The 26,986-nt window shown below is 40.3% G+C and overlaps 1 protein-coding gene across 1 annotated transcript in view; it reads left to right on the forward strand.

Annotated features, from left to right (window-relative positions):
• eeig1a (estrogen-induced osteoclastogenesis regulator 1a) overlaps positions 1 to 9,981 on the forward strand; it is a 51,575-nt gene extending 41,594 nt beyond the window's left edge. The window contains exons 8-12 of the mRNA XM_033619936.2: positions 2,041 to 2,145; positions 3,220 to 3,415; positions 3,511 to 3,632; positions 3,897 to 3,966; positions 6,346 to 9,981. Coding sequence (XP_033475827.1) covers positions 2,041 to 2,145; positions 3,220 to 3,415; positions 3,511 to 3,632; positions 3,897 to 3,966; positions 6,346 to 6,391 — 539 coding nt within the window. The 3' untranslated portion in view covers positions 6,392 to 9,981. The remainder of the gene's footprint in view (positions 1 to 2,040; positions 2,146 to 3,219; positions 3,416 to 3,510; positions 3,633 to 3,896; positions 3,967 to 6,345) is intronic.
• Positions 9,982 to 26,986: the final 17,005 nt, after the last annotated feature.

Consider the following 26,986-nt stretch of genomic DNA (forward strand, 5'->3'; position numbering starts at 1 on the left):
TGCACTAACAAACAATAACACAAACAGTTCAATGAATAAAATTTAAAAAAAATGCATCTAATATAAGCTTGTTTTGATCTTACATCATCGTGACTTCAGTCATATGTTTGCTTTCCTCACTTCCCCACTTCTTATGTACTGAGCTAAACTGCCAATCAGATTGATTTAACTCATTGAAGGGCTCCCCTCGGCCTGACATCGATTCAACATGCTGAATCAAAAACAGCCAACAAGGGCAGAGTAGTGCCAACGGTGCGGGACACGCTGCAAAAACTAGGGCGGCATACGTTCAACGGCCTGACATTGAACGGCCGCAGACTTTCTTGGTGTGTCAGGGCCCTTACAGTGACATCACTCCCAGGGTGCACAGACATTGCAGAGACACAGAGATGTGGAACGCTTGGAAACGCTGATTAGTACAAGCTGTTTGGGCTTTTTTGGGAGGGGGGGTTAAAGAGACGGGCGCTACGACGTAGCATCTCAGACAGAGGGTGAAAACAGGTGTTTTGGCACAGTGGGGTTGCAGCAATATACGGGTTTCAAGGTGTACTATGATATAAAAGTTGACGGTTACTATAACGTATATATTACTTATCTCAATATATTTTTAAAAAACTGAAATCTATTAAAACACTTGTTTTCAAATTTCAATTCTAGTAATAAACCATGTGTTTAACCAAAAATAATCCTTCTGTTTTCATTGCTCTAAGGTTCAATCTGACTGATAATAATAATACTTTTGTTATACAGTGATAACATGAAACCGCTGGTTATCGCACCAGGAAAATCTCATACCGTTGCAACCCTACAGCACAGACAGTATGAGGAAAATAAAGTTGTTTTTTTTTTAACATGAAAGCATGTAAACTTGTTCTAGTCAAAACCCAAAATATAAGTATTAACTTTAAGTTTAATATAATAGATCCCCTTTAAGTCAGTCATTCCCAAACTGACGTGTTGGGCCGTTCTGGGGGGCTTGCAAGGGTCATACACGACCAGGGGGAATCTGTTTCATAAAAAAACAATAACTAAACACGTGTGCTTTGATGCGTGCGAGACTGTAAAGGTTTGCGAGATATATTTAGACAGAACAACGTGTACAGGATGGGGAGATTTTAGACGTGAAAAAGAAGAAAAGCAGATGATCCTCGCTGAGCAGACACATCAATCATACTGCTCTCAAGTTCACTGTGTCAGTATAGTGGGAGAGATGTGAGTCTTGTGTATAAGAACTCTTGTGTATCGGTTGATAAAAAGCAATTTGTATTCATTGTTTTGGCATTTGTACTCGGTATGTACTCAGTTAATCTTTGAGTTTTAGGGTTCAGGGATTCAAAAGGATTTGGACATGATAAGCAGATTAGCTACTGGATCCAGAATCAATAAAATGGTATTAAATCTCAACCCTGTCTCCAGGTACAGTGACGGGGGTTGAGACTGAACAGATTAAATTACATCCTATTAGCCTTAATTGTCCTAATTGTCCCAGACTAATAAAAAGCACGTCAGACACCACCTGTTTGTGGAACTGATCTCTGATATGAAAACCAAATCTCCAGTCTTTTAGATCTTGGACCAACTCCTTTCAGCCAGATGTGTTTCACTCTGAGCCAAAACTTCCTGGAAGAACTTCAAATAAAATCTTGTTGAGAAGATTTTCCCTGCACGGAACACTAGCTGACAGTGTTTAGGATTTGTTCAGTTTCAATTAAAATGAAAAATGAAACCTGTTTTTGTTCCAACAAGGAAAACGATTGAAGGCTGAAGTTGTTCACAGCAGCGGCGCGTCTGGTTCAGGAATCTGTCCAAAACACCTTTGCAGACTCTCCTACACGAGACATGAATTTCTAAAAGTATTCAAGGTTTCATTACGTGCAGAAGGTCGTTTACAAAAGCGGCTCCTGAAAACCTGCCAACTGTTTGACTGCACATGAACACAGACACTATGTGGTTGTAATTTACTGTGAAAGTAAACAACATCTGCTTGATGTTGGATCGTGTGAGATGGTAACTGTTGTTTCCTTCTTTTGGTGCCTTCAGGTCTTCTTGAGGAATCAGAGGTGAACCAGTCCGGTTCTGCAGAAATCTTCCAGTCTGGCCACTCTCGTAACTCCAGCTACGCCAGCCAGCACAGCAAAATCTCAGGTACAACATTCACCTACAGTTGTTTTATCCAAAATAATGAATTAAAGTCTATATTTCATGGGTCCTGTAATTTCCTAATAGCTATAAAGAAATGTTTCAACTGGAGTATATAAATGTGAACTAACTGTAGGGAAAGAAAGTTTAGAAGTAGTTGATTCCCAGAGAGATTTGGTCGTTATCTGAAATTTACAGGAAACTTTGTTCTGTTTATTCTTTATTCTTTGCATTATTCCATTTTGTTGACTTGTTTTGTTGCAAATTTTATGGTTAAATATTCATCTGACCGGCTCTACGCTGACTAAAGCCTAGTTCACTTTACACGATTTTCACCCTGATCTTGCGTTGCAGAGACTATCGTAATCTTTTGAGTGTTCATACCTGGCGACGTATATTTCTGTCATCGGGAGTCTTGCCAACTGCGTTACGACCTGTGTGTGCACACCACAAGATTTCTCCACCGAGCCCTCGCCGACAGAGCCCCAGATAACACGGTGATGTCACCAAACTATGTTTTTTAACTTGGAGAAGACACATGGTAAAGGCATGGATATTCTTCCCAGTGTTGAATCAGATCTGCCTCCAGGGTCTGGGTCCAAACACAACGCGCTCCCCGTGATCCTGTGGACGCCGCCATTGTTGTTGCTTGCCAGATCTTGGGAGAGAAACAAGCAACCAGGGCTATGGAAACAAGCCGAAAAGAAGCAACTGGTCCTGTCAACCCTGCGGCTTGTCCTCCTCACATTTCTTCCGTCCTCCTGCGTGCTGACGTGGGACGTATCCCGCCTCTCATTGGCTGATGCTCTTTGTCAGTCGTGTCACACTTCTCCAGTTTTCTAGCAGGCCAGATATCCAGTCCCAGTATAGTATAGTATAGTATAGTATAGTGGGCAGCTTCAGGACAGTTTTTGAAAGACCTTGAGTGGTATTTAGAGAAGGGAGTACTTCTGTGGGGATGATATCTTGCAGCTTATTCCATGCCCAGCGTGCTTAAAACAAGATGTGTAGATGCAGTGTTGTAGATGCTGGTTTGAAGGGTTATATATATTCTATGGTAACTGTTTTGTGTCCCTGCAGGCTACAGCACTGAGCATTCCTGCTCCTCCAGCCTGTCCGACCTCACACACCGCAGGAACACCTCGACAGGAAGCAGCACCTCTGGGGGTTTGGGCTTCACTGCTGACACACCTACGGAGGGCGACAAGGACGCAGGACGTCCTGAAAGACCTCCTCGCCCCCCGAGGCCTGTCTTACCTCCTAACAGGCCCCCCAGGTACAGACACATCACAGCATCTCGTCAGTCCTCTTGTCATTGGATTGCTGCTCTCTTCTGACTTCAGTTTTCTTCTTTGTATCGTGGTGTTTCAGGAGAAAGCAGGACTCAGTGGAGAGTCACCCCTCTTGGGTAGACGACACTCGCATGGATGCTGACGACATTGTGGAGAAAATTGTCCAAAGCCAAAACTTTGCAGATATCAACCACACTGAAGGTACAGAGGAGAGTGATTAAATTACACAGTGACCTGCCATTGATAATCCAGCTTTGTGTCTGTGTGGTTTTTCTGTTGGTCTGATGGTTTTAAAGTTAACAGCATATTACTGATGTCTAAAACAGTCTGTAACTCCTGCACCATCTTTGGACTCGGCTCTCCGTCTCCAGCTCTGTTTTGTGTCACATTTTATTGTCCGTGTCTCGATGCCTTCTGGTTTCCATCAGCAGCTGCTAACTCGGTTTCTGTGTTTCTGGCTTTCAGACAGCAACTTGCGTCTGTTCGTCAGCAGAGATGGAACGACTGCGCTCAGCGGCATCAGGCTCGGCAACAGGTGAGAAGCTTGGCTGGGACTTTGTGTCACTTTCTGTTTCTCTGTCGCTTCCTCTTCTCTTTGTTTCTCCACTCATTGCCACAGTCTGTGTGTCGCTCTCTCTTCCTCTTTTTCTTTTGTCACTTTCACTTGACTTTCTTCAGATTGATGTTTTAGTTGTAGAAACACTTCTGCTAAAATAATGCATTAATAATTGTAGTTTGTGGCACTAAAACACTTCTGGTTACATTTAAAATGTGTTCAAAACACCATGTAGTTTTCAACAAGTGTTGATTCATCAGATTTCTTGTTGTGTTTACTTATTCCTTATTGTGACTGGCATTGTGTATATTTGGTTTATGCACATTATTATAACCTTAATTGTTTATTTTCTGTTTTATTTGCACTCTGTATACTTACACTCTTTCCCACTTTGTCTTGCAACTGCTGCACAACAATTTACCTTGGGATGAAAAATAGTTTTACCTTAATTAGCTAGCACCTGATTAAAGTCAGTATTTCATCTGTTTTTATATTTTAAGTTCTTGGTGCAGCTGCTTTGCTTTAGACAGAGTTAAACACTGAAAGATTTGAGAAGTTTGGCTCATTTTGTTTGGCACAAACAATATGCTGCCTTACTAAGAATAGACTGAAGCCTGAGTGAGCCGTCCTTTCAGTCCACTCTTCTCCACTTTCATTAGCTTATTTTCTTTTATTGATCGGATTGATTATTGCACAAAACAAAATAGTAAAGACAGCCAGTTTCACTTGATTGCCAATGTGTTAAAACCTCTAGAGCTCTGGGAGGCGCTATAGAGCCCCTCTGGTGACCAAAAATGCATTTAAGAAGTCCTTCATCCCAACTGTCATCAATACTCTGAGCTCAACAACGTGACTGATGAGATTTAAAGGGATAGTTTGACATTTTGGCAAATTCGCCTATTGCCGTAATCCCTATAGTCATATGAGTAGGTACATTACCTTTAATTGTCAGTGCGTGCTGTTCTGAGATAGGTGGAGCAGAGCTGCCTGCTGAAATGGAGGTGAACGGTACAGGTCCCTCTCTCCCTCAAAACTAATCAAATACACCATCAAATGACTCCAAAACGCTCTAGTGGACAACACATGGCTTGCGCATTCCCCATGCTATGAAATAATAATGTATAATCAAGTAACATTACGACACATGGAGCAAATACTCGGAACTACTTTCCTGAGTAAACCACTGGGCGGAGTGACACAGTGCGCAGCTGAGACAGTGCCGTTGTTATTGCTTGTAGCCATTTGCGGTATCGTCAGCTGGACACACCAGAAGGTTTGAGGAAAGTTTACAAGTGTTTTTGTAAATCATGGTTTCCTCAAACCTTCTGGTGTGTCCAGCTGACGATACCGCAAATGTGTTGTCCACAAGAGCGTTTTGGAGTCATTTGATGGTGTATTTGATTAGTTTTGAGGGAGAGAGGGACCTGTACCGTTCACCTCCATTTCAGCAGGCAGCTCTGCTCCACCGATCTCAGAACAGCACGCACTGACAATTAAAGGTAATGTACCTACTCATATGACTATAGGGATTACGGCAATAGGCGAATTTACCAAAATGTTGAACTATCCCTTTAAACCACAGACAGACACTGAGCTGTGTTTTTGTGATGACTATGCATGTTTGTTTTACTGTTTGTCTTCTTTTTACAATGTTGACTTTGTGTTTTGGTGAGTCGAAGACAATTTTCCACCCATGGTGGACGATAAAGATCTATTCTACTCTATTCTATTTAACAGCTAAAACACATTCTTTGGTTTTTAACATATTCAATGAAATGTTAGATAAGTGTTCTTTATCTTGATAGGCCTCTCAAATTTTCTTCTCATGATAAAAGTAGGTGCCAGTTTCACTTATGGAAATATCACAGTTTAAATATCAGTTTTTGCTTCTCTTTACGAATCTTAACCATAATCCAAAAATCCACATAAACATCAAATCCAATTTTCCATAAAAGAAAAGCCTTGGGCAAAACACAGGGTTCCCAATGTCATGGAAAAACCTGGAAAAGTCATGGAATTTCACAATCAATGTAATGTAACATAACGGCAAATTTATTTTCTTTAGCTGTGGATGTAACATAGCTCTAATATGCGTTGACATATTAGGAAAAAAATCTATTATTCATGGAAAAGTCATGGAAAAGTTTTGAAATTTTGTCCTTGAAAATGTGTGAGAACCCTGAAAACATCTCAGTTGAAAGCCTGTCCACATTCTTATGACCTACAGAAGTTTGACCTGACACAATTAACTGTAAATCATTGACATGGTGACATTAAAAGTGAGCATTAAAGAAATGTGTGGACTGTGTTAGAGTGTCACCGCTCTGACTGTCGTCTCTGTGTGTTTGGTCCTTACAGGGTGTCTGCAGGCGGGTACGAGCCTGTGGTGATCGAGAGCCATTAAACCGAGCAGCAGGAAGAGGCGGACACGTTGACCTGTGGATGGTGGATCGTCTCGTCTTCTGTCTCGCTGGTTTTCCCGGAGCTTCAGCCGGTCTGACGCCGTGAGGGGAAGACAACTCGTCAGTTTGCACTTTATGTGAAGTTTGTGGCGGCACTTGTCTGCACTCCGTTCAGATGTTGTTTTGTGATGTTGAGGGCGAAGACTCACGAGTGAAATGCACACAACGTTTCTCTGATACTGCCATGTGGTGCCGTGTGGTGCATTTACCTGGTCCTGTTTTGTCCTGTGAAGTCCAGAGATTTCAGGAGATCACACTTTATAGTAACTTTACATGTTAAGAGATAATGCAGACACCTAAATCATCCATCTGTCCCCCAGTTTATACCAGCTGTTCTGGTAGTAGGTGACCAGCATTACATCAAGTAAAAGCGATGGAAACATAGTGTTTGAAATTACTTTTTGTGTATCTGAGATGATGCATTTTTCATTAAGCTCCTGTTGAGCTGACAGCTTATACAGACTTTAATTTGGCCACAAGTTGTGCAGCCACATGTTCAGCAGCATTTTCGCTGTGGATCCAGTCAATTATCTTTTTAAACACGTCTGTAACAAGTTAATCTGGCACAGTTTTGCTGCACACTTTCTGTAATGCTGAGCAAGAATCCTACTGGGAGTTAAGTTAATGTTTAATTTTCAATTTTGATTCAGCAGGAAAGTTTCCACCTTTAATTCAGAACTTATAAACTGAGTCCGAACTGCACAACAGGGTAAAATCATTTTGTTTCATGTGTTCATAACAAAAAGTCATAGTCAAAGTGTGTTAACTTCCACCGACAGGCAACACATCCAAACACTGAATGTGATCCACAGTTTAGGAAACCACTGAGCGGTAAACTCTGAATCGATTTTGTCTTTTTGTTTTGAAGTTGTTCCCTGTTGATCGGGGGAGAGCAGTAGAACCACTCTGTGCCTGTAAAGTTTCTCTTGAATGATCCTAAAGCACCACGAACACTGTGACAACAGCGTGCTAGTGATGGTGAGGAGAGAAATACTGTTTCCTGTTTTGTTTCTTTGTTCTGCTCTGTGTTTGTCATGTTGGAAGTTGCAGGTGTAGCCATTATGGAAACCCCACTGTACACTCACTGCATGTTGCTCCATCTCCTGAAGGGTGCGTAAGATTTAGCTCTCCTCTCTCCTCAGCCATCTGAAGTTAAAATGTCAGGTATCTGAAAACACTACGACTGTGGTACAAACTGTGCTGGTTTTATTTTGAAGAGGAAGACAGATTTGTGCAGACTGTAAAAGTCTTTGTTGCCCCCTGGTGGAGCAGCAGCCTGCTGTCACGCTCATGCATGAGTCCCTGCCCTTTGGTGTTTACTCCGAGTTTGTTTACAGCTGTCTTCAGACGAACAAACAACAAAGAGGCAGAATAAAGGGCAAGTGTCTGCAGCTCAGACAAACAGAGGAGGAAGAATTGTCATGGTGGCAACCAGCCGGCTGGTTGATGCTTTTTTGTTTAGTTTTAGAGGAAAGTTTTCTGTTTGGAGTTTGAACTCTGCAAATCTCCTCAAGATGGAGCGGAAAGGAGTGTTCTTTCTTAAACAGAGTCTTAAAATGTTGTTTTTCTGTTCGTAAAAAAAGGCGAAAAAGTCCATCAGTCAAAGTTTCATTTCCCAAATCTCTTGAAAAGGTTGATTAAACTAATATTACATGAATATTTCCCAAGATCGTCCAGGAAAAATGAAGTCTAGAGCTGCAACTACTGATAATTTTCCTCATTTAATTAGGTGATAGTTTGTTTGATGAATCACTTAATTTGTTAATAGTTAGATCATAAAATGGTGAAAAACAGTCAAAAAGAGTCCCGGGTGACATCTTTAAATCATTTGTTTGGTCCAAAAAAACATCCCAAAACTGAAACATATTCAATTTACAATACAATAAATCAGTGAGCAACTAACATTCTTGTTTCAGCCCAAGTTTAGTTACATGTGAAATAAAATAATCCTTTTGGTAGACTGTTTCCCCTCGTGAACAATAAGAAATCAGCTTCTAAGACTCTTAAAATCTTATTTTTCTGTTTGTACAAAAGGTGAAAAAAGCTGTTAGTCAAACATTTAAAATTTTACAAATCTCTTAAATTAATTTCAAGTACGTGGATGTTATGTTTCAAGATTGTCCGGAAAAATTAAGTGTAGAGCTGCAACTATTGTCAATTTTCCTCAGCGATTTAATCAGGCAATTGTTTGTTTGATGACTCACTTAATTTGTTATTAGTTTAGGTCAAGAAAAATGGTGCAAAACAGTCAAAAAGAGTTCTGGGTTATTATCTGTTTGGTCTGAAAAACATCTCAAAACTAAAACATATTCAATTTATGATACAGTAATATAGCAAAAGAGACACAAGACCTTCACAGGACAATCTGGAACAAGCAAATTGGCGACTAATTTTCTGTTGAGCAACAAATCGACTTTCTGTTTCAGCCTAAGTTTAGTAACATCCAAAATAAAATAATCCTTTGGAAAGACTATTTTCCCTCGTTTACAATAAGAAATCAGCTTTAAGACTCTTTTTGTATCAGTAAATTTATTTGAATGGAGCAAGAAAAATTGTTTTTTCCCCCACAGAGTCTTAATATGTTATTTTCTGTTTGTGAAAAAGGTGAAAAAGTCCGGCAGTCAAATGGAGGTTATTTTAATTTCACACCTTTCTTAAATTAATTTAAATTACATGGAGGTTATGTTCCAAGATTGTCCAGGAAAAACGAAGTCTAGAGCTGCAACTACTGATCATTTTCCTCATCTATTTAATTAGGCCACAGTTTGTTTGATGAATCGCTCATTTAGACTCTTAAATGGTGACTGGGTGACATCTTTAATTTGTCTGTTGTGACCAGCAGCCCAAAACTGAAACATATCCAATTTACAATCATCAAAAATAGAGAAAAGAAGCAAATCTGCACTCGTACCCCAGCAAATGTTTGACACGTGCTTGACAAATAACTTATTCATTAGTTATAAAAATAATCGTTATAAAACAGTCCCTCTGGCAGAATAATTTTCATCATTTACAATAAGAAAAATAATCTTTTAAGACTCCGTCCTTCATCAGTAAACTTATTTTTATGGATGTTATTTTTCCAGTGAAGCTGCAGTTTGTTTTCCAGCTTGTCGTTTCACACCTTCTTCACACTACGCTGGTTGAATCCAGCTCTTGATATATAAGTTGAATCACTTGTCTTTACACTACCCTGTTTGTATTTTGTAGCTGCTGTATGTTTATTAATCACATGGATGAACCACTGACCGTATAGTCTGAATTTGGGTTTACATCACCGCAGCCTTCAGTTATTCTTTTAAAGCATTTATTTATGTGTTTGTTTCTTTTATTTGTCTGGAGGTTGGTTATAAGCTACGCACACAACTCACCTCCCTGAGCTTTTTTTCTTTTAGTAATTCTAACAAATTATTCTATTGTAACAAAGCTAGTGTAATAACCTAAATTTATAGAGAACCATGTTGAAGCTTTTCTTTTTTTTTCATTTGTATTTCTGCAGAAATTATTTCTAAACAATAAAAATCTAATCTGAGTTTGTCTCTGTGTCATGTTTTTGAGTGTCAGTGTGAGGTGATGAATCACTGACTTAATATATTAATGGGAGGAATTAAGAAACGGGATTATGGTAGATAATTTTGGGCTTCAAACACTTTATTTTCTGCATTCTGGTGAAATTGTATGCACCAGTTTATGCCTTTTCTGCAGAGACTGATGGAGAAGGGTCTCAAACACCTTGAAGAGGGTCCTGAACACATCTCCTCAGTACTTGCAAAGGCAGGTCCAAAATGTGTGTAAAAGAGATGCTATCTAATTTTTAGCACACATGGGTTTACATCAGCGTATATCTTGGATAATTTCTCTCAAGTGAAGTGAAGATGATGGAGAATTTTAAACTGCCTAAGTCCATGTCAGAGTGAGAACATATTTGGAAAAGTGAGGACAGACCTCATTTCTTTTAAGGGCGATTTAAGCATTAAGACCTGGGTTCAAGGTCACAGTTTAGGTGCTATGTGGATGTATTATGTCAATAAGGGTTCTCACAAGTACAGAAGGACAGTAGTGTGTCTGTGTGAAAAAGGACAATGATCCGAAAAGGGAGTGAATCCAACACTGGGAATACAACCGTGAAGAAACTGTATCTGATCTCTAAAGAAATCCACTTTAGTTTCCAATTATAAGAAATCTGTGAGGATCAGCTGGGGACATTTCTATAAAATGCATCCCATCATCAATATATTTTATTTTATTGTATTTTATTTTATTTATTTATTTATTTATTTATTTTGCAAACCCTGACATTATTTATTTATTTTATTATTACTATTATTATTTGCATTTTATTATTACTATTTAATTTTTTTTTTTAAACTGGTGAAATGTCCTGTCGTTTCATGCATGCTTGCAAACCCTGACATTATTTATTTATTTTTTATTTATTTTTGGTGTGACTATTTTTTGTTTTATTTTCTAGTATTATTATTTAATTTTAATCTTTTTTTAATTGGTGAAATATTCCATCAACAAACTTTCTTCTGCATGCAAACCGTGACATTTTTTTATTTATTTATTTTTGGTGTGACTTTTTTTTTAATTGTTATTATTTAATTTTAATCGTTTTTTTAAATTGGTTAAAATATCCTGTCATCAAACTTTTTTTTTGCATGCAAACCCTGACATTTTTTATTATTTATTTTTGGTGTGACTTTTATCGTATTTTATATTTTATTGTTATTATTTAATTTTATTCTTTTTATGAATTGGTGAATTATCCCGTCATCAAACTTGAGATACTTGTGGTTCTCTTCCTGCAGCAGCAGAGGGCGCTCTGCATGAGCTTATTACCTCTGTAGAGATTCATACATCTATTCAGCAGCATCTATTAACACACATTCACTAAGAGCAGCTGAAGGAAATGGAGGAATGTATTATTTTGATCTTTAGTTTCTTGTATCTTAGATTTAATCTAGGCAAAGGCAAATCCATACAAAACTGCTCTGGATGCAGGAGTGAAGCCTTAAAACAGATACTTAAATTGATTTAGTTGCAACTTTTTCAATTTAATAATGTCTTTATTTTTATAGTGACAGCAGGGAGATTACAGAAAACCACTGTTGACTTGGAAGAAACAGGTGTTATGGACAAAACTGGTGCAGCAGAAGCTAAAATATTCTGATTATAACTCCATACGTTGTTTAAAAATGATCATAATAATAATGCTTGTGCAATTGAAGCTGCTTCTGTGTTCAACAGTATGACAAATTAACATGCTTATAACTGCTTATAAATAATTAATATATAATTTAAATGTAGCATCACAGACCAGAAAATTAGGTCAGTATAGTGTCTGCACATGGACTGAAGATGGTGCTGTTGAGCTCTGAGTGGGAAATTAAATCATCTGTCGTTTTCAAAATACTCTGACACAAGTAAAAGTCCCATATTCAAAATCTCACTAAAGTAAAAGTGGGATACACAGCATCAAAATATAAGGACCACAAGTAAAAAATACTCAGTATGAATTGTGGCTCATTTCAGAAGAATATACAGTACAGGCCAAAAGTTTGGACACACCTTCTCATTCAATGCGTTTTCTTTATTTTCATGACTATTTACATTGTAGATTCTCACTGAAGGTATCAAAACTATGAATGACCACATGTGGAGTTATGTACTTAACAAAAAAAGGTGAAATAACTGAAAACATGTTTTATATTCTGGTTTCTTCAAAATAGCCACCCTTTGCTCTGATTACTGCTTTGCACACTCTTGGCATTCTCTCCATGAGCTTCGAGAGGTAGTCACCTGAAATGGTTTTCCAACAGTCTTGAAGGAGTTCCCAGAGGTGTTTAGCACTTGTTGGCCCCTTTGCCTTCACTCTGCGGTCCAGCTCACCCCAAACCATCTCGATTGGGTTCAGGTCCGGTGACTGTGGAGGCCAGGTCATCTGCCGCAGCACTCCATCACTCTCCTTCTTGGTCAAATAGCCCTTACACAGCCTGGAGGTGTGTTTGGGGTCATTGTCCTGTTGAAAAATAAATGATCGTCCAACTAAACGCAAACCGGATGGGATGGCATGTCGCTGCAGGATGCTGTGGTAGCCATGCTGGTTCAGTGTGCCTTCAATTTTGAATAAATCCCCAACAGTGTCACCAGCAAAACACCCCCACACCATCACACCTCCTCCTCCATGCTTCACAGTGGGAACCAGGCATGTGGAATCCATCCGTTCACCTTTTCTGCGTCTCACAAAGACACGGCGGTTGGAACCAAAGATCTCAAATTTGGACTCATCAGACCAAAGCACAGATTTCCACTGGTCTAATGTCCATTCCTTGTGTTTCTTGGCCCAAACAAATCTCTTCTGCTTGTTGCCTCTCCTTAGCAGTGGTTTCCTAGCAGCTATTTGACCATGAAGGCCTGATTGGCGCAGTCTCCTCTTAACAGTTGTTCTAGAGATGGGTCTGCTGCTAGAACTCTGTGTGGCATTCATCTGGTCTCTGATCTGAGCTGCTGTTAACTTGCGATTTCTGAGGCTGGTGACTCGGATGAACTTATCCTCAGAAGCAGAGGTGACTCTTGGTCTTCCTTTCCTGGGTCGGTCCTCATGTGTGCCAGTTTGGTTGTAGCGCTTGATGGTTTTTGCGACTCCACTTGGGGACACATTTAAAGTTTTTGCAATTTTCCGGACTGACTGACCTTCATTTCTTAAAGTAATGATGGCCACTCGTTTTTCTTTAGTTAGCTGATTGGTTCTTGCCATAATATGAATTTTAACAGTTGTCCAATAGGGCTGTCGGCTGTGTATTAACCTGACTTCTGCACAACTGATGGTCCCAACCCCATTGATAAAGCAAGAAATTCCACTAATTAACCCTGATAAGGCACACCTGTGAAGTGGAAACCATTTCAGGTGACTACCTCTTGAAGCTCATGGAGAGAATGCCAAGAGTGTGCAAAGCAGTAATCAGAGCAAAGGGTGGCTATTTTGAAGAAACTAGAATATAAAACATGTTTTCAGTTATTTCACCTTTTTTTGTTAAGTACATAACTCCACATGTGTTCATTCATAGTTTTGATGCCTTCAGTGAGAATCTACAATGTAAATAGTCATGAAAATAAAGAAAACGCATTGAATGAGAAGGTGTGTCCAAACTTTTGGCCTGTACTGTATATATATATTATGTTTTTTTAATGTTGCAGCTGGTAAGAGTGGAGAAAAGGTTTATACATAGTGCTAGTTATTTTAATCTGTGATAATATAATTTATTCATATTTTTATTAATGATCTAAATCTGCAAAGTAACTAATGTCAAATAAATATAGTGGAGTAAAAATTACAATATTTGCCTTGATAATGTAGTGGAGTATAAGTTGCCTAATGTTTGAGTACCTCAAAATTGTACATATTTTAGCCTGCAGTACTTGAGTAAAAGTATTTAGTTACATCAACCACTGGTAAAAAAAAATAAATAAATAAGATAAAATAAGATACAATAAATGGCAGTTCAAAATTAGACTCTAACTCTGATGTATTAAAAATAAATAAATCACCACATAGCCTCTTTACTGAAGCCAAAAGGCCACTCAACTATTTATATAAAGAATAATGTGACAAGTAAGCACAGACTTCAGTAATAACTGTAATCTTACAAAACCTGACAAATAAATAGATACATAAATAAATACATAAAATAAAAAGACACCAGTGTGAACACACACAAGGGTTCACTTTATTGGTTATAAAGATGTAAGAGTTGCATAAAATAATAGTTTTGGTTAGTTTTTTCTTAATTACTTTTAAGTTATATAATATTTTAAAATATATAGATTTGAATTTTTGAAAGCAGGATACGCAATTTCTTAAAGTATTTTGTTTTATGCATACAAAATGTAGCTAAAATAATGAACACATTAAATATATCGTTCATTCTTGGATAAATTTGCGTTTTGAGTGAAATGTTTTTGCCGAAATGTCCAGAAGACTAAGAATAAGTGCTCTAATGTCTCTATTGTTGCAGCAGGTGCATTAAACCTGTAAAAGTAGATGGTATTAAACATTTAGAGTCACTCACCACACATCAGTGTTTCACCTGTGCAGGTGTTCTGAATTAATTCGCCTCATTGGACCCGTTATCCGGCGCCATTTTGTCTCTGCTAATTGATTCAGTAAGGTCATTGGTGGTGGAGAAGATGGGGAACAAGTGGGTATATTACTTCCAGTATTTGAGATACGTCTTTAGTCATAATAACGTTTAAGTACAAGCTTAATAATGTAACGTTACATGAGTAGTTACATTTGGTTTGTAACGTTAATAACTGTTTGTAACGTGGTGTTATTGATGCTAATGAATGCTAGCTTGCGCACGTTAGCATTGTTAAAGGAGCATATGGATGTGTTTTAGCCAGCTAGCCTATCTGTAAATGTTTATGAGTACTTTAGAGAAGTTATATTAAATATTATGGTTTATTTTCAGTTACTAACTATGTACTTTGTAACCAGAGCCAACAGGTGAGTGAATAATGAATGTGAAGTTGCCAGGTGGCTTCAAACATGGCTCCAAATAAATGCTAGCTCTGGTTTGTGCCTGCTGAGTGTGTAAAAAGGAAACACATTTGTTAACACATTCACTATTTCAACTTTACATGATGATAATAGGTAAGTGTTTAGAGCCTGCTGTGGTTTTAATGTTATGGCTGATTGGTGTATATCGTTGTTTTGTCTGTCCCTTAAGGAGGCCATCATAACCAGACGTGGACACTGACCAACACACCATGGTGGAAGGAGATAGTCAGCAGCTTCATCTGGACCCTGAAGAGTCAATCAGTGACAGAAAGAGGAGGCGAGAGCGGAGGAAGTGTGTATAAAGGAAGAGATCTTTTAGGGAACTTAAGACTCCCATTCTTTGACATTTGATGCACAGTGTGCAGCTGGTCAAAAATGCAATGCGGCAGGTTTCAGTCTCTGCCTTTTTGTTTTTTGTGATAGAAGTAAAGTTCTAGTGCAACTCTATGTTATACTTTGTACCACTGTGATTTAAAAGCTCCATCTGTTGTCGGCTCAATTAAACTATAAAACTTGGAGTCATAGTGTTAAGCAGCTGTGAGAAAATCAGAAATTTAATTTAATTTAATTTGATCTTTCGGTCACTTTAGGCCCAAAAAACCAAACTGACATCAAAGAACTAGTGGCGTCACCTCACGTGGCCTGTATCTCTGCCAAAAGGTTGCGCTTGTACACACCGCAAAGACAACAGCCAACACCAACCAGCACATATGTTCTGCACCTGCGTGAGAGGAAATAACTCCATACCAGCAGCCGGTGGTAGTCTGTAATCGTCATTCAAAACGAGAAACCCAAAGAACGACAGGACGGTTTCATAATGCTAGTTAGCCAGTTAGCACATGAACAACACAACCTGATGTTGAAAGAACATGTAATATTTATGATGCGTTAGTGAACAATGACACAAACAGTTGTCAACAATTTCTGCTAAAGAGCTCAGTACTGATACAACATGCATATTGACATGATGACATCACACAGTTGCTGCAGATTTGGTGGCCTCACATCCATGATGAGAATCTCCCGTTCCAGCACATCCCAAAGGTGCTCTATTGGACTGAGATCTGGTGACTGTGGAGGCCATTGGAGTACAGTGAACTCATTGTCATGTTTGAGATGATGTGAGCTTTGTGACATGGTGCATTATCCTGCTGGAAGTAGCCATCAGAAGATGGGGACACTGTGGTCATAAAGGGATGGACACGGTCAGCAACAATACTCAGGTAGGCTGTGGTGTTTAAACCATGCTCAGTTGGTACTAAGAAAATCTCCCCCACACCATTACACCACCAGCAGCAGCCTGAAGCGTTGATACAAGGCAGGATGGATCCATGATGCCAAATTCTGACCCTACCATCTGAATGTGGCAGCAGAAATCCAGACTCATTAGACCAGGCAACATTTCTCCAATCTTCTATTGTCCAGTTTTGGTGAGAAAACCCGTGTGAATTGTAGCCTCAGTTTCCTGTTGTTAGCTGACAGGAGTGGCACCTGGTGTGGTCTTCTGCTGCTGTAGCTCATCTGCTTCAAGGTTGGACAAGGTGTTGTTGCTTCAGAGATGGTCTTCTGCACACCTTGGTTGGAACCAGTGCTTATTTGACTTCCTGTTGCCTTTCTATCATCTTGAACCAGTCTGGCCATTCTCCTCTGACCTCTGGCATCAACAAGGCATTTTGGCTCACTGGATATTTTCTCTTTTTGGGACCATCCTCTGTAAACCCTAGAGATGGTTGTGCTGAAAATCCCAGTAAATACTCAGACCAGCCCGTCTGGCACCAACAACCATGCCACGTTCAAAGTCACTTAAGTCACCTTTCTTCATCATTCTGATGCTCCGTTTGAACTTCAGCAGCTCGTCTTCACCATGTCTGCATGACTAAATGCACTGAGTTGCTGCCGTGTGATTGGCTGATTAGCTATTTGTGTTAACGAACAGTTGAATATGTGTACCTAATAACATAGCCGGTGAGTGTACATAAATCATAACAGTCGAATAATAGAATAGAGTAACACTGACAGTAGACACCCTGTATATATGAGTATAATATAAGTACTTATACATTTGATTTGATACTTTGAATGCAGGACTTTTACTTTGATCTTTATTCTGTGGTTAATACCACACTTATTTCAGTAAACAAATACTTCCTCCACCACTGTACAACACCTACATTTTCACACCATTGGCACAGTGTTTTGGCTGCCTGATATAACCATCAGCAGAAATAAAAGGGCTCAAAGTTTTGCTTTTGTTTAAGTCCACACAAAAAGAAGTTCTTGGTTTCACACAGTGGGCCATTTCCTGATTTGCACAGCAGGCTTGTGGTTGGCACCTTGAAATGATATCAAAGATAACAACTGCCAGTCTTGACAGCTCTGGTCTATGTAGCATTTAAGTATAGAAGCTTTCCCGTATATCATGAGTCAAGAATCCTACTGGGTTCACACCAGTAACTGACAGTTACAGTAAAATAAGATGTGTGAGCCCCACAGTGTGTGGTAGGAAGTTTCCTCAGATTAAAACACAAACTGAGGAGATTTAGCTGTCTCCAAGTGGAAACCCGAGAACCGTAAGACGTTACTGTCAAAGATGGAACATTTTTGAAAACATATATATACAGAAAAACTGTAAGTGCATTAAAAGAATAATCAAGATAGATGCTAATGGAATAACCAGGGAAGTGTGGGCATGTGGAGGAGGCATGACAATCAGTTTCCACATCAGTGCAGTTTGATAAGGCTCTGCACAAATAGTCTTCACTACTGACACATTCAACAGGAAAGCCACTTTGCTGTGAAACACCAAAAAACATGCAGTTATATTAAGTGGTAATCTATCTGTTTTTCTTGAAATATCTTTGGTTGGTTAGAAATAATCAATCTATTTTTATTGTCCTTGCACTAAATGCTGGCTGGCCTGAAACCCTACAACAGACAGATCGGTGACAGTTTCCACTTCTTGAATTCAGTAGCAACATTTAGGAAGTTAGTAAAAGCCCAAATATACATGAAAAGGTTACATGCTTGTCATTGAATTCCTTTCAGTCACCCCAAATTACCCTACACCAGCCCAGTATTTATGTGCCTGTCCAGCAGCTCTTGTTCTTACATTTAGACATAAGTTTAAACTTAGACCAGTCGACTAATCTAAAAATCAGAAAACACCTGAAAAAACATTTAGAATTGAGCCCAATTGAATTTATAAGGTTAAACACTGTTGGAAAAAAATGCATATAAGAGTCATTTGAAATCATTAATCACATTTTTCGATAGCCAAATCGTATTTTAAATGCCACTGAAATTTGTGGCACTGTGCACTATCAACACATTATCTTCCGAAACATGACAGCTTGCTTAATAAAAGTTGAACACCTCTAACAGGAGGCACCCAGGAAGATCCTGATCCTGACGATGATGCCCGAACCACTTCAACTGACCCCTTTCGATGTGAAGGAGCAGCAGCTCTCCTCTGAGCTCCCTCCGGATGTCCGAGCTCCTCAACCCTATCTCTAAGGCTGAGCCCAGACACTCATTTTGACTGCTTGTATTCACGATCTCATTATTTCGGTCACTACCCAGAGCTCATGACCATAGGTGAGGGTTGGGACGTAGATGGACCAGTAAATCGAAAGCTTGCTTTCCAGCTCAGCTCTGTCTTCACCACAACAGTCTGACGCAGTGCCTACATCACTGCAGATGCCACGACAAACAACCGATCCATCTCACGCTCCATTCTACCCTCACTGTCGAACAAGACCCCGAGATACTTGAACTCCTTTGTTTGAGGCAGTAACTCTCTCCCTACCGTGAGGGTCAATCCATCATCTTCCAACAGAGCACCATGGCCTCAGATTTGGAGGTGCTGACTCTCATCCCAACTACCTCACACTCTGCTGCAAACCTCCCCAGTGCAGTCTGATAAGGCTGACAAAATCGACTAGTTGACTAATCTTACACATCCCCACTCTAGAGGGCCGCCAAAACTGGCAACACTGCAGTGAGCTGGGGTGGATCCATTTTTTGTTGCGCCACCATCTTGTGTATAAATAGTGCACCGCATTTGAGGATTTTAAGAATTATTTATACATATTTGCCACCATGTGAGCTGCTGATTGAAGCTTGGCAAGCAACACCACTCTACACTGTTCATATTCTAGATTCATATCTAGTGCATAAGCCAGCTTGAGCAGGTGGGTTTTGAGATGGCATTTGAAGGATCAGGAGTTCCAGAGCATGGGGGCAGTGCAACAGATGAAGTACCCATGGTGCTGAGGCGTGAGGTGGGGATGGTCAGGAGACCAGGAGAGGAAGAGCGCAGGGAGTGGGAGGGGGTGTACTCCTGGAGAATGTCAGAGAGGTAAGTGGAGGCTCGGTTGTGGAGGGCTTTGAAGGTGAGCAGTCAATTCGGTCTTGAACAGGGAGTCAGTGTAGTTGGAGGAGAATGGGGGTGATGTGGTCGGATGATTTGGTGCAGGTAAAGATCTTCGCTGCTGAGTTTTGAATGATTTGAAGTCTGTAATTAGTTTGGTGGGAAGGCCAGGGAGAACTGCATTGCAGTAGTCGATACGGGATGTAACAAATGCGTGGACCAAGACTTAAGCGCTAGACTGGAACGGTGATGAGCGGAGCCTGGAAATGTTGCGGAGTTTGGAGAAAGCTTTCCGGGTAATGTTTTTGTTTTCTTATGTGGGATTTGAATGAAAGAGTGCTGTCCAGGATGACTAAGACCAAGACTCTTGACATGGCTGGAGAAAGGTACAGGGAAGTTGTCAGTGATAATGTATGGGACTTGGGTGTTTTGGAAGCCAATGAGCAGGGCCTCAGTTTTGCTGCCATTGAGCTTCAAAAAGTTCAAGAGCGTTTATTGGTCCAGTGTGGCACACTGCATTCTGGTAGTTGTACATTTTCTACCACTTGAGTAAAAGCAATTTTTTCTTTGTTTCCTCTAGTCACGAAGAACCAATTAGGAAAGTATTTGTGTTTTTCTGCTGCATAGACTGCCCTGTTTTACGAAAAGACCATTTTTCTAGGAGTGAAATACTTCTTTAACAAACGATGGCAAAGATGCACAAAGCAGAGCAGGGAACGATGTGAATTGCATGTGGTCGTTTCATTCTGCAGCCATGCGAGGTCCGTACCATTTCAGTCCTTTAGCCGACATTAGGCATCGTCTGTAGATCTTTTTCATGCTCTGCAAGTAAAATTGTATCATAAGCATAATGTCTTGTATTAAAAACAAATCAAAAACTTTAACCCCCATTTTAAAAAGCTCTATAGTATTTCAACTGCCCTGCAATACAAGGATCAAAACAAAACAGACTTTAAATTATTATATTAGATTGATTATTAGATACAATCCAAACGCTGATGAAATCTTGCTGAGCTAAGCAGGTTTTTAGAGCTCTGTTTACTCAGCAGTGTCTCAGTGAGAGGGTTGACCTTTTTATTCTGATGTAGAAAGTCGGGAAATTGAAAATCAGTGGTTTCCCTGTTTGTGCAGACAGATGAGTTTCTTCTTAAAAGGGTGGTACAATACCGTCAGCATGCTAATAAAAGAATGCAGAGGTGGTTTATTTGGTGTGGGCTGCATGGCCTGTCAGGAGGAAGTGGTTGGGGATGATTTGTTTCTTTTTATCTGCTTTACTTTTGCTTTTGCGGCAACTCAAAGTCTCCACTGAAGTCATTTAAGTTTCATCTTATCTTGACAATGATTAGAAACAAAACAAAGTTTGCGTTTCTCTTTCACAACATTTTTATTAAGGTAGAAGATAATAAGTCCTGAGGTCGGTTTTACAGATGTAAGATATTTTAGACTGGTCTGTAGTGTGAGGTCGGCCTTGACTTTACTCCCAGATTATTTTAACACAAAGAATAAGATAAGGTTAAGATAAGATAAACCTTTATTGATCCCCATCCGGGAAATTCAGTTGTTGGAGCAGCACTAGGACAGCAGTAGTACAGATAAATAAAGTAAAAAAGAGAAATAATAAAAAGAACATAAAATAGATAGATAATGGAATAAAGAATACAAAACTATATAAGAGCTAATGGAGACAAAAATGCCATGGTCAGGTGACAGGTGTGGCACCAAATTACAAAAATGGACAAAACCCTGGCTAATTTGTGGTTCAGCTTTCCCAGCTAACATTGGGCAAGAGGCGGGGTACACCCTGGACAGGTCACCAGACTATCACAGGGCTGACACATAGGGCTCCTCACTTCCCAGTGAAACTCTGCCAAATCATGTTTAGCTAGCTCTTGAGCTGTTGCTCGAACTATAGGCTTTACATCTGCATTTTGTATTGCCCACTGCCCATGCTGCCATCACGGAAACAAAGACTATAGAAGCAGATCAAGAGACAGATTGCCCCTCTCTTTCTCAAACTCGGACCGGAATCCGATCAAATGTTAAAAATAGGCAGTGCTGATCGAATATATCAAGATTGTGTCACTGTATTGTAGGGCTGTCAACGAATATTCTAAATTTAAAATTTAAATTTAAATTTAAATTTATTATTTATTATTAAATTTAAATTCGAATTTGAAAAAAAAATGGACCTTCGAATGTGAAAATTGATATTCGATTGTGGAGAGAAAAAAAAAGCACCACCGCAGCTGTCCTCTTTGCGAGTGAGCGTTGGCATCAGACGCGCATTTCTCCACGCTGGTCGACAAGTGGTTCTGCTCCCAGCTGTTGTCTCCGTCACCCGGCTTGACACATTCGCTCGCGGCTCGCGCAGAAAATAGACCAGACGCCGAAACGATCGCTGCAGGGCGCGAGCCGGTCATGGTCCGGTGCTTCGAGGCTATTCGCAGCGCTTCCGCAGGCGGTGTGGCCACGGGTCAGAGAGGGGGGGGCGAGCGAGAGGTCCGCGGTCGTTTATAACGTAATGTTATCCACCTTATTTTCAAACACGGAAATAAATAGTGATCAACTTCCGTTTTTTTGTGCGTGACTTCCGGTCAGCCGCTTTCCCTCATGCTTTCCCTTACCGGAGCTAACGGTGCAAGCTAATTTTTTTAATTTTCAGTTGTTTATGTTAGTCAGTCAGTTAGTTAGTTAGTTAGTCTGTGTATTTTGTATAGATAACTGTGCCCACGTTTCCGTTATAACGGAAATTTATTCCCTCTAAACACGAATAAATCGCACGTCAATCATAAACTATGGACCAAAAAAGCACAATCTATCCCGAGTGAGACAAACTGCTTGATCCCCGTCTCCAGTGTACCAGCAGAGAACCTGCAGAACCGAATCAGTAAAAAAACACACCGGGCTAAGCCTCTCTACCTGAGCAGCTGAAGCTGCGGCTCGCACCCTCGACACACAGACGGTGCTTCTGCATGCCTGCCAAACGTGTGCGCAACTGTGAGAAATAAATATGTGAGGTGTACGCTGCTTTTCTATCTTTTTTTCCCTTTTCTTTCTTTCTCTCTGTCAGCGACATACACTCCTAACACAGGACGGGTTGTTTTAATTGACTGAGTTGATCATTAAGCCATAGTGATGCACGGATCGGCTCTGATAGCACCTGAATCAGCATGTACGCATCAACCATCCAGCCGTTACAACATGATTGAGCTAGCAAAGCAGTTTTGTGTTGCTATGTGTGGTATTTATTCAGTTTTGGGAAATCACGATGTCTAGAAAGCATCAGTGGCTGCAGCTGACAGGGACAGCTAACGTTAACACTAGCAGCAAAGCTAACATCAGGATCGTCATCCGTTAAAAGCCTCCCGTTGTCGGATATGACATGAAACTACTCCAGTTAGCTCAATCATGTTGTAACTAAGACATCCGCTGGAGAAAATATTTTTTTCACGGGCCACTTTGTGAGTTTAGTGAGTTATTACAGACACGGCTAACGGCTAACAGCTAACGGTTAGCCCAGCTAATCTACGATAACCATGTTATTAATTACACACAGAGAAAATACTAATGTTTGTTCAGTCATTGTGTTTATAGACTTTACAAACATCCGATTAGTCTAAACGGTGATATAGTGACGTGAAAAATGTGATATATACATATATATAGCTAAACTCAGCAAAGTAAACAACAAGGCGATTCCCATTTACACAGTGATAAGAGTGCTGGACCGGAAGTGTCGCACAAAAAAACGGAAGCTGGCTGCGTTCTGTTTTGCCTCCGTGTTTCTGTGAAAAATAAGGTGGATAGATAATTGTTTTATGTGTTTTAATGTGTAGGTATGTAAATGTTTATGTGGAAATAAAAATACCTACAAGTAGTTATGTTTCCTTGTATTAATACATATACAAGTATGTTTCCTTGTATTAGTTTGCCCTCTTGTGGACATAATGCCGAAAAAAAATATTCGAATGGTTCGAACCTGTGTTATTTTTAGAAGGAATATTCGAACGTCATTTTTGAGCAATGACAGCCCTACTGTATTGCCTATTTCTTGCCTACAGTTGTTACATCTGCTGCTTGAGTGTGTGTGTGTGTGTGTGTGTGTGTGTGGTGAGCAGAGTGGTTACAGGTGTGCCGGAGACTGAGCAGAGCACCACCAGCCGCATCTCATTCTGCAATCAACTGCCTACTTGTACTCAGCCCTGCCACATCCACGCTGCCAGATCGTAGCCACTGTTAAGTCAGTATACAGCTCGACTCTAGCTTCTAGTTGAATCCTTGACTTAAAACTTTGTCTGTAATCCTGTTTTCCTGTGTCCAACCAGCCTGCTCTGCTCTCCGGTCCGCTCTGCTCCACCTGCCCTCACCTCGGACGCTCCAGCCTACTCCCCCCTCAGCCTGCCCCCTCCTCAGACGCTCTGGACCCAGACCCCCTCACCCAGAGAGCTAAAATAAACCTTTTGGACTCAAACTGTTTGACTGTCTGTCCGCACTTGGGTCCTTGCTGCCGCCCCGTAACAACAGTGCTTTTTGAAACATATTTTAGTGCCGTGTTTAGCTGTAATTAGCAAGAATTTGTGAACAGGAAGTGGGCGCCATACTTTTTCCTGCACCATGAAAATGGAGATTGAAAAAACTGAGATCAAAAAGTAAAATTAGGCAGCGCTGATCAAATATAAACAAAGATTCTGTTACTGAGTTGCCTTTTTTCTCCTCAAATGTTCTCAGAAACATGTTTTAGCTCATTGTAAAACTGTAAGAGATCAAAATCGTTTCTTGCCAGCTGGCTGCCATTGTTTCAAATGGACGTGTTTGCATTAGGTCACCCACCAGTGGGAGTGTTTATTGAGGTGGTGTGGCGCAGTGCATTCTGGTAGTTGCAGGTTTCCTCCTTCTGTAGCACAAATTTCAAAAAGTATTTAAATTTTTTTATGGTATGGGTTTTCTCTTTGTCTTGGTCTTATACATAAGGAATCCCCAGACCGTTGCACACAAGACCTTAGCAACCAAAACAAGGTAAAAAAAAAAAACAAACAAAAAGAAATTAAGGTACTGACTGAATTAATTTTTGTTGCTTCTTCCTGCAATCATTTTCTGTTATTTGGGGATCAAATTTATTCTGTAGTTTGTGCTTTCTATGATTGTATTCTTCCAGAAGTATAACGCCAGGGCCACACCGCCCGCGAAAGCGCTGCAAATAGCCTCGAAGCGCCGAGAAGCGAAGCCAGTTTCCTTTCGGCGCCCATGTTAACCTATTGTGTCATCCACACCGGCTGTGCTACGCGGCGCAGCTCTGTGGCTGGCTCGCGCCCTGCAGCAATCGTTTCGGCGTCTGATCTATTTACTGTGCGAGCCGCGAGCGAATGTGTCAAGCCATGTGACAGAGACAACAGCTGGGAGCAGAACCGCTTGTCGACCAGCGTGGAGAAATACGCATCTGATGTGAACGGAAGTGCTCCGGCTCGCGCGAGAATTTCGTTGCGCTGCGCTTCGCAGCACTTCCACAGGCGGTGTGGCCCTGGCGTAATCTTTTCCTCCTCTGAAAACCAATATGGTTTTCTTGTCGTCTTCTCTTCTTTTTTCACTAACTATAAGCCAACTTTGTGTGACGATAACAATCTCTATGGAAACTTGTGCCACTGTAAAATCTCTTTCAACGCAGAAAGTGAGTTAACATTTTTCCTTAACTAAGGAAACCTTTTAAGGGATTCTGTGCAACAGTGTAAGTCTCTGAGCTAAGGAGAAATTAAGCTTCACTTGTCATAGTTAAGGAGAAAAAAAAAAGTTTTTTTGTGCAACTGGTCCCAGGACTTTATCACTCTTTTTGCAACTTTAAATTTGAAGTCTCCCTCCTCCACACACTCCTCCTTGTTCATGTTCTTTAACCTGCTTTGTTACAGACCTGTACGGTAAATTTTTTATCAAAAGGAAAATCCCTTTTTTCACTTTTAAAGGATGCGTTGGTGTTGCCATTTCCAGGATCAGTGATATCAAAGCATGATCAAATATCACTCACCATATGCCAGTTTCCTGTTTAGTGCTGAGTTGGTATAAGTATCGTTTCTGCACAAATGTATATGACTGACTCAGGAAATACTTATTACAGTGACATTTCACCTCTCTTTTTTTTAGTGATTGTCAGCACACTGTAGCGGCTTTGTTCTCTTAGTCGGTCATTAGAAAAACGCTGACAGTGGGATTTATGTCATGACTTTCTCTTGTAATGATTGTGTTTATGTCAACAGTCTTACATATTGCGCAAAATTGTAAAACTTTTCTTAAAAACATTAAAAGAAAGAAAAACATCTACATGAAGTCTGTGTTCCAAATCTCTGATTTAGTGCTGGTGCTGTTTTTTTGCTGCCACATCAAATCCTATCAGAAAGTAGTAGTGTATCCGCACAGACTCAATGTCATATGCCAAAGGTTGATCTGTTTTTTCTAAGAAGGCAAAGAACTTCAATTTAATATATCCTACACCCTGATTTTGACCTTAGATTATACTTCTTGAGAAGGAGAATTGGGAAATGGAAAATGCTGAATATGATTAAAGGTGCCAACTGTTGCAAAATTTTAAATGTAAATGTCAATCTGAGGACATCCACATATTTATATGGAGCTTGTTTTGTTGTTCCACAGAATTGGGCAGGTGACATCCATGATTACATGTTAGGCAATCTGATGGAAGCAGTTGTTGAAGTGATGTAGGCATGGACGTTTCCATTCCAAGTTTTTGCTAGACTTACGTTCTTCTGTCTATTCTGCAGGTGTTAATGGTGCTTCTCTGTGGCTGATGTTAGATGGTGGTGGCATGTGGCTGCAGGTCATTCATCGTGCTGAGGAAATCAGCTCTTCTCCTGCAACTCTGCTAGGTGGCTAGGCCGAGGTTTTCAAATGTTACATTAGTAAAACACTGAGTAAAAGATGGAGAAAATGGGCACCAGTTACAGGTGACAAGCAAGAATTAAACACGGCTGTGATCCCATTCATATGTTGTTGTTTTTTAAGCTGAACTAGCATCCTTCTGGCCCAACACATTCTCACTCCGAACTAGTCACATATCGACATTTGGTCATGGACTTCCACGTCCAGATATGACGTGCAAGGTACCCTCAGTAGGTATGCCTGTTTCATACATTGTCTCCTTTCAAAACACACTGACGTTTTCACAGGAAATCTCTGACATACAGTCTCTTTCAAATGAATGCACTATATCAGTACAACACTGCGCATTGACGTTAGTTTCCTCTAACAACTAACGCATGTGGTTGGGTTTAGGCAACAAAAGCACGTGGTTAGATTTAGGAAAAAACAACAGGGTTTGGCTTTATAATCGGGACGTGAACACCGCGTTTGTTGGATCCATTCACCACCCGTCCCACCCACCGTACTTGGACTTTTGACGCCTTGTTCTCATCCTGCCGCATTTCCCCCTGACGCCAGCAAGTGCCATTAAACTTCAACACAGACCGGCTGCGTATCATGCCGATGTTAAAGGAAGGCTGTTTTCGTCAGTGTCTGACTGCCCAAGTGGATTTCGACGACTTTGGAGTGAGACTGGGTTGGCTGGGCAGTGTACAAGCGTTTGGATAATGAATCTGTGCT

Source organism: Epinephelus lanceolatus, chromosome 9, assembly GCF_041903045.1.
Source record: "Epinephelus lanceolatus isolate andai-2023 chromosome 9, ASM4190304v1, whole genome shotgun sequence".
NCBI classification, from domain to species: domain Eukaryota; kingdom Metazoa; phylum Chordata; class Actinopteri; order Perciformes; family Serranidae; genus Epinephelus; species Epinephelus lanceolatus.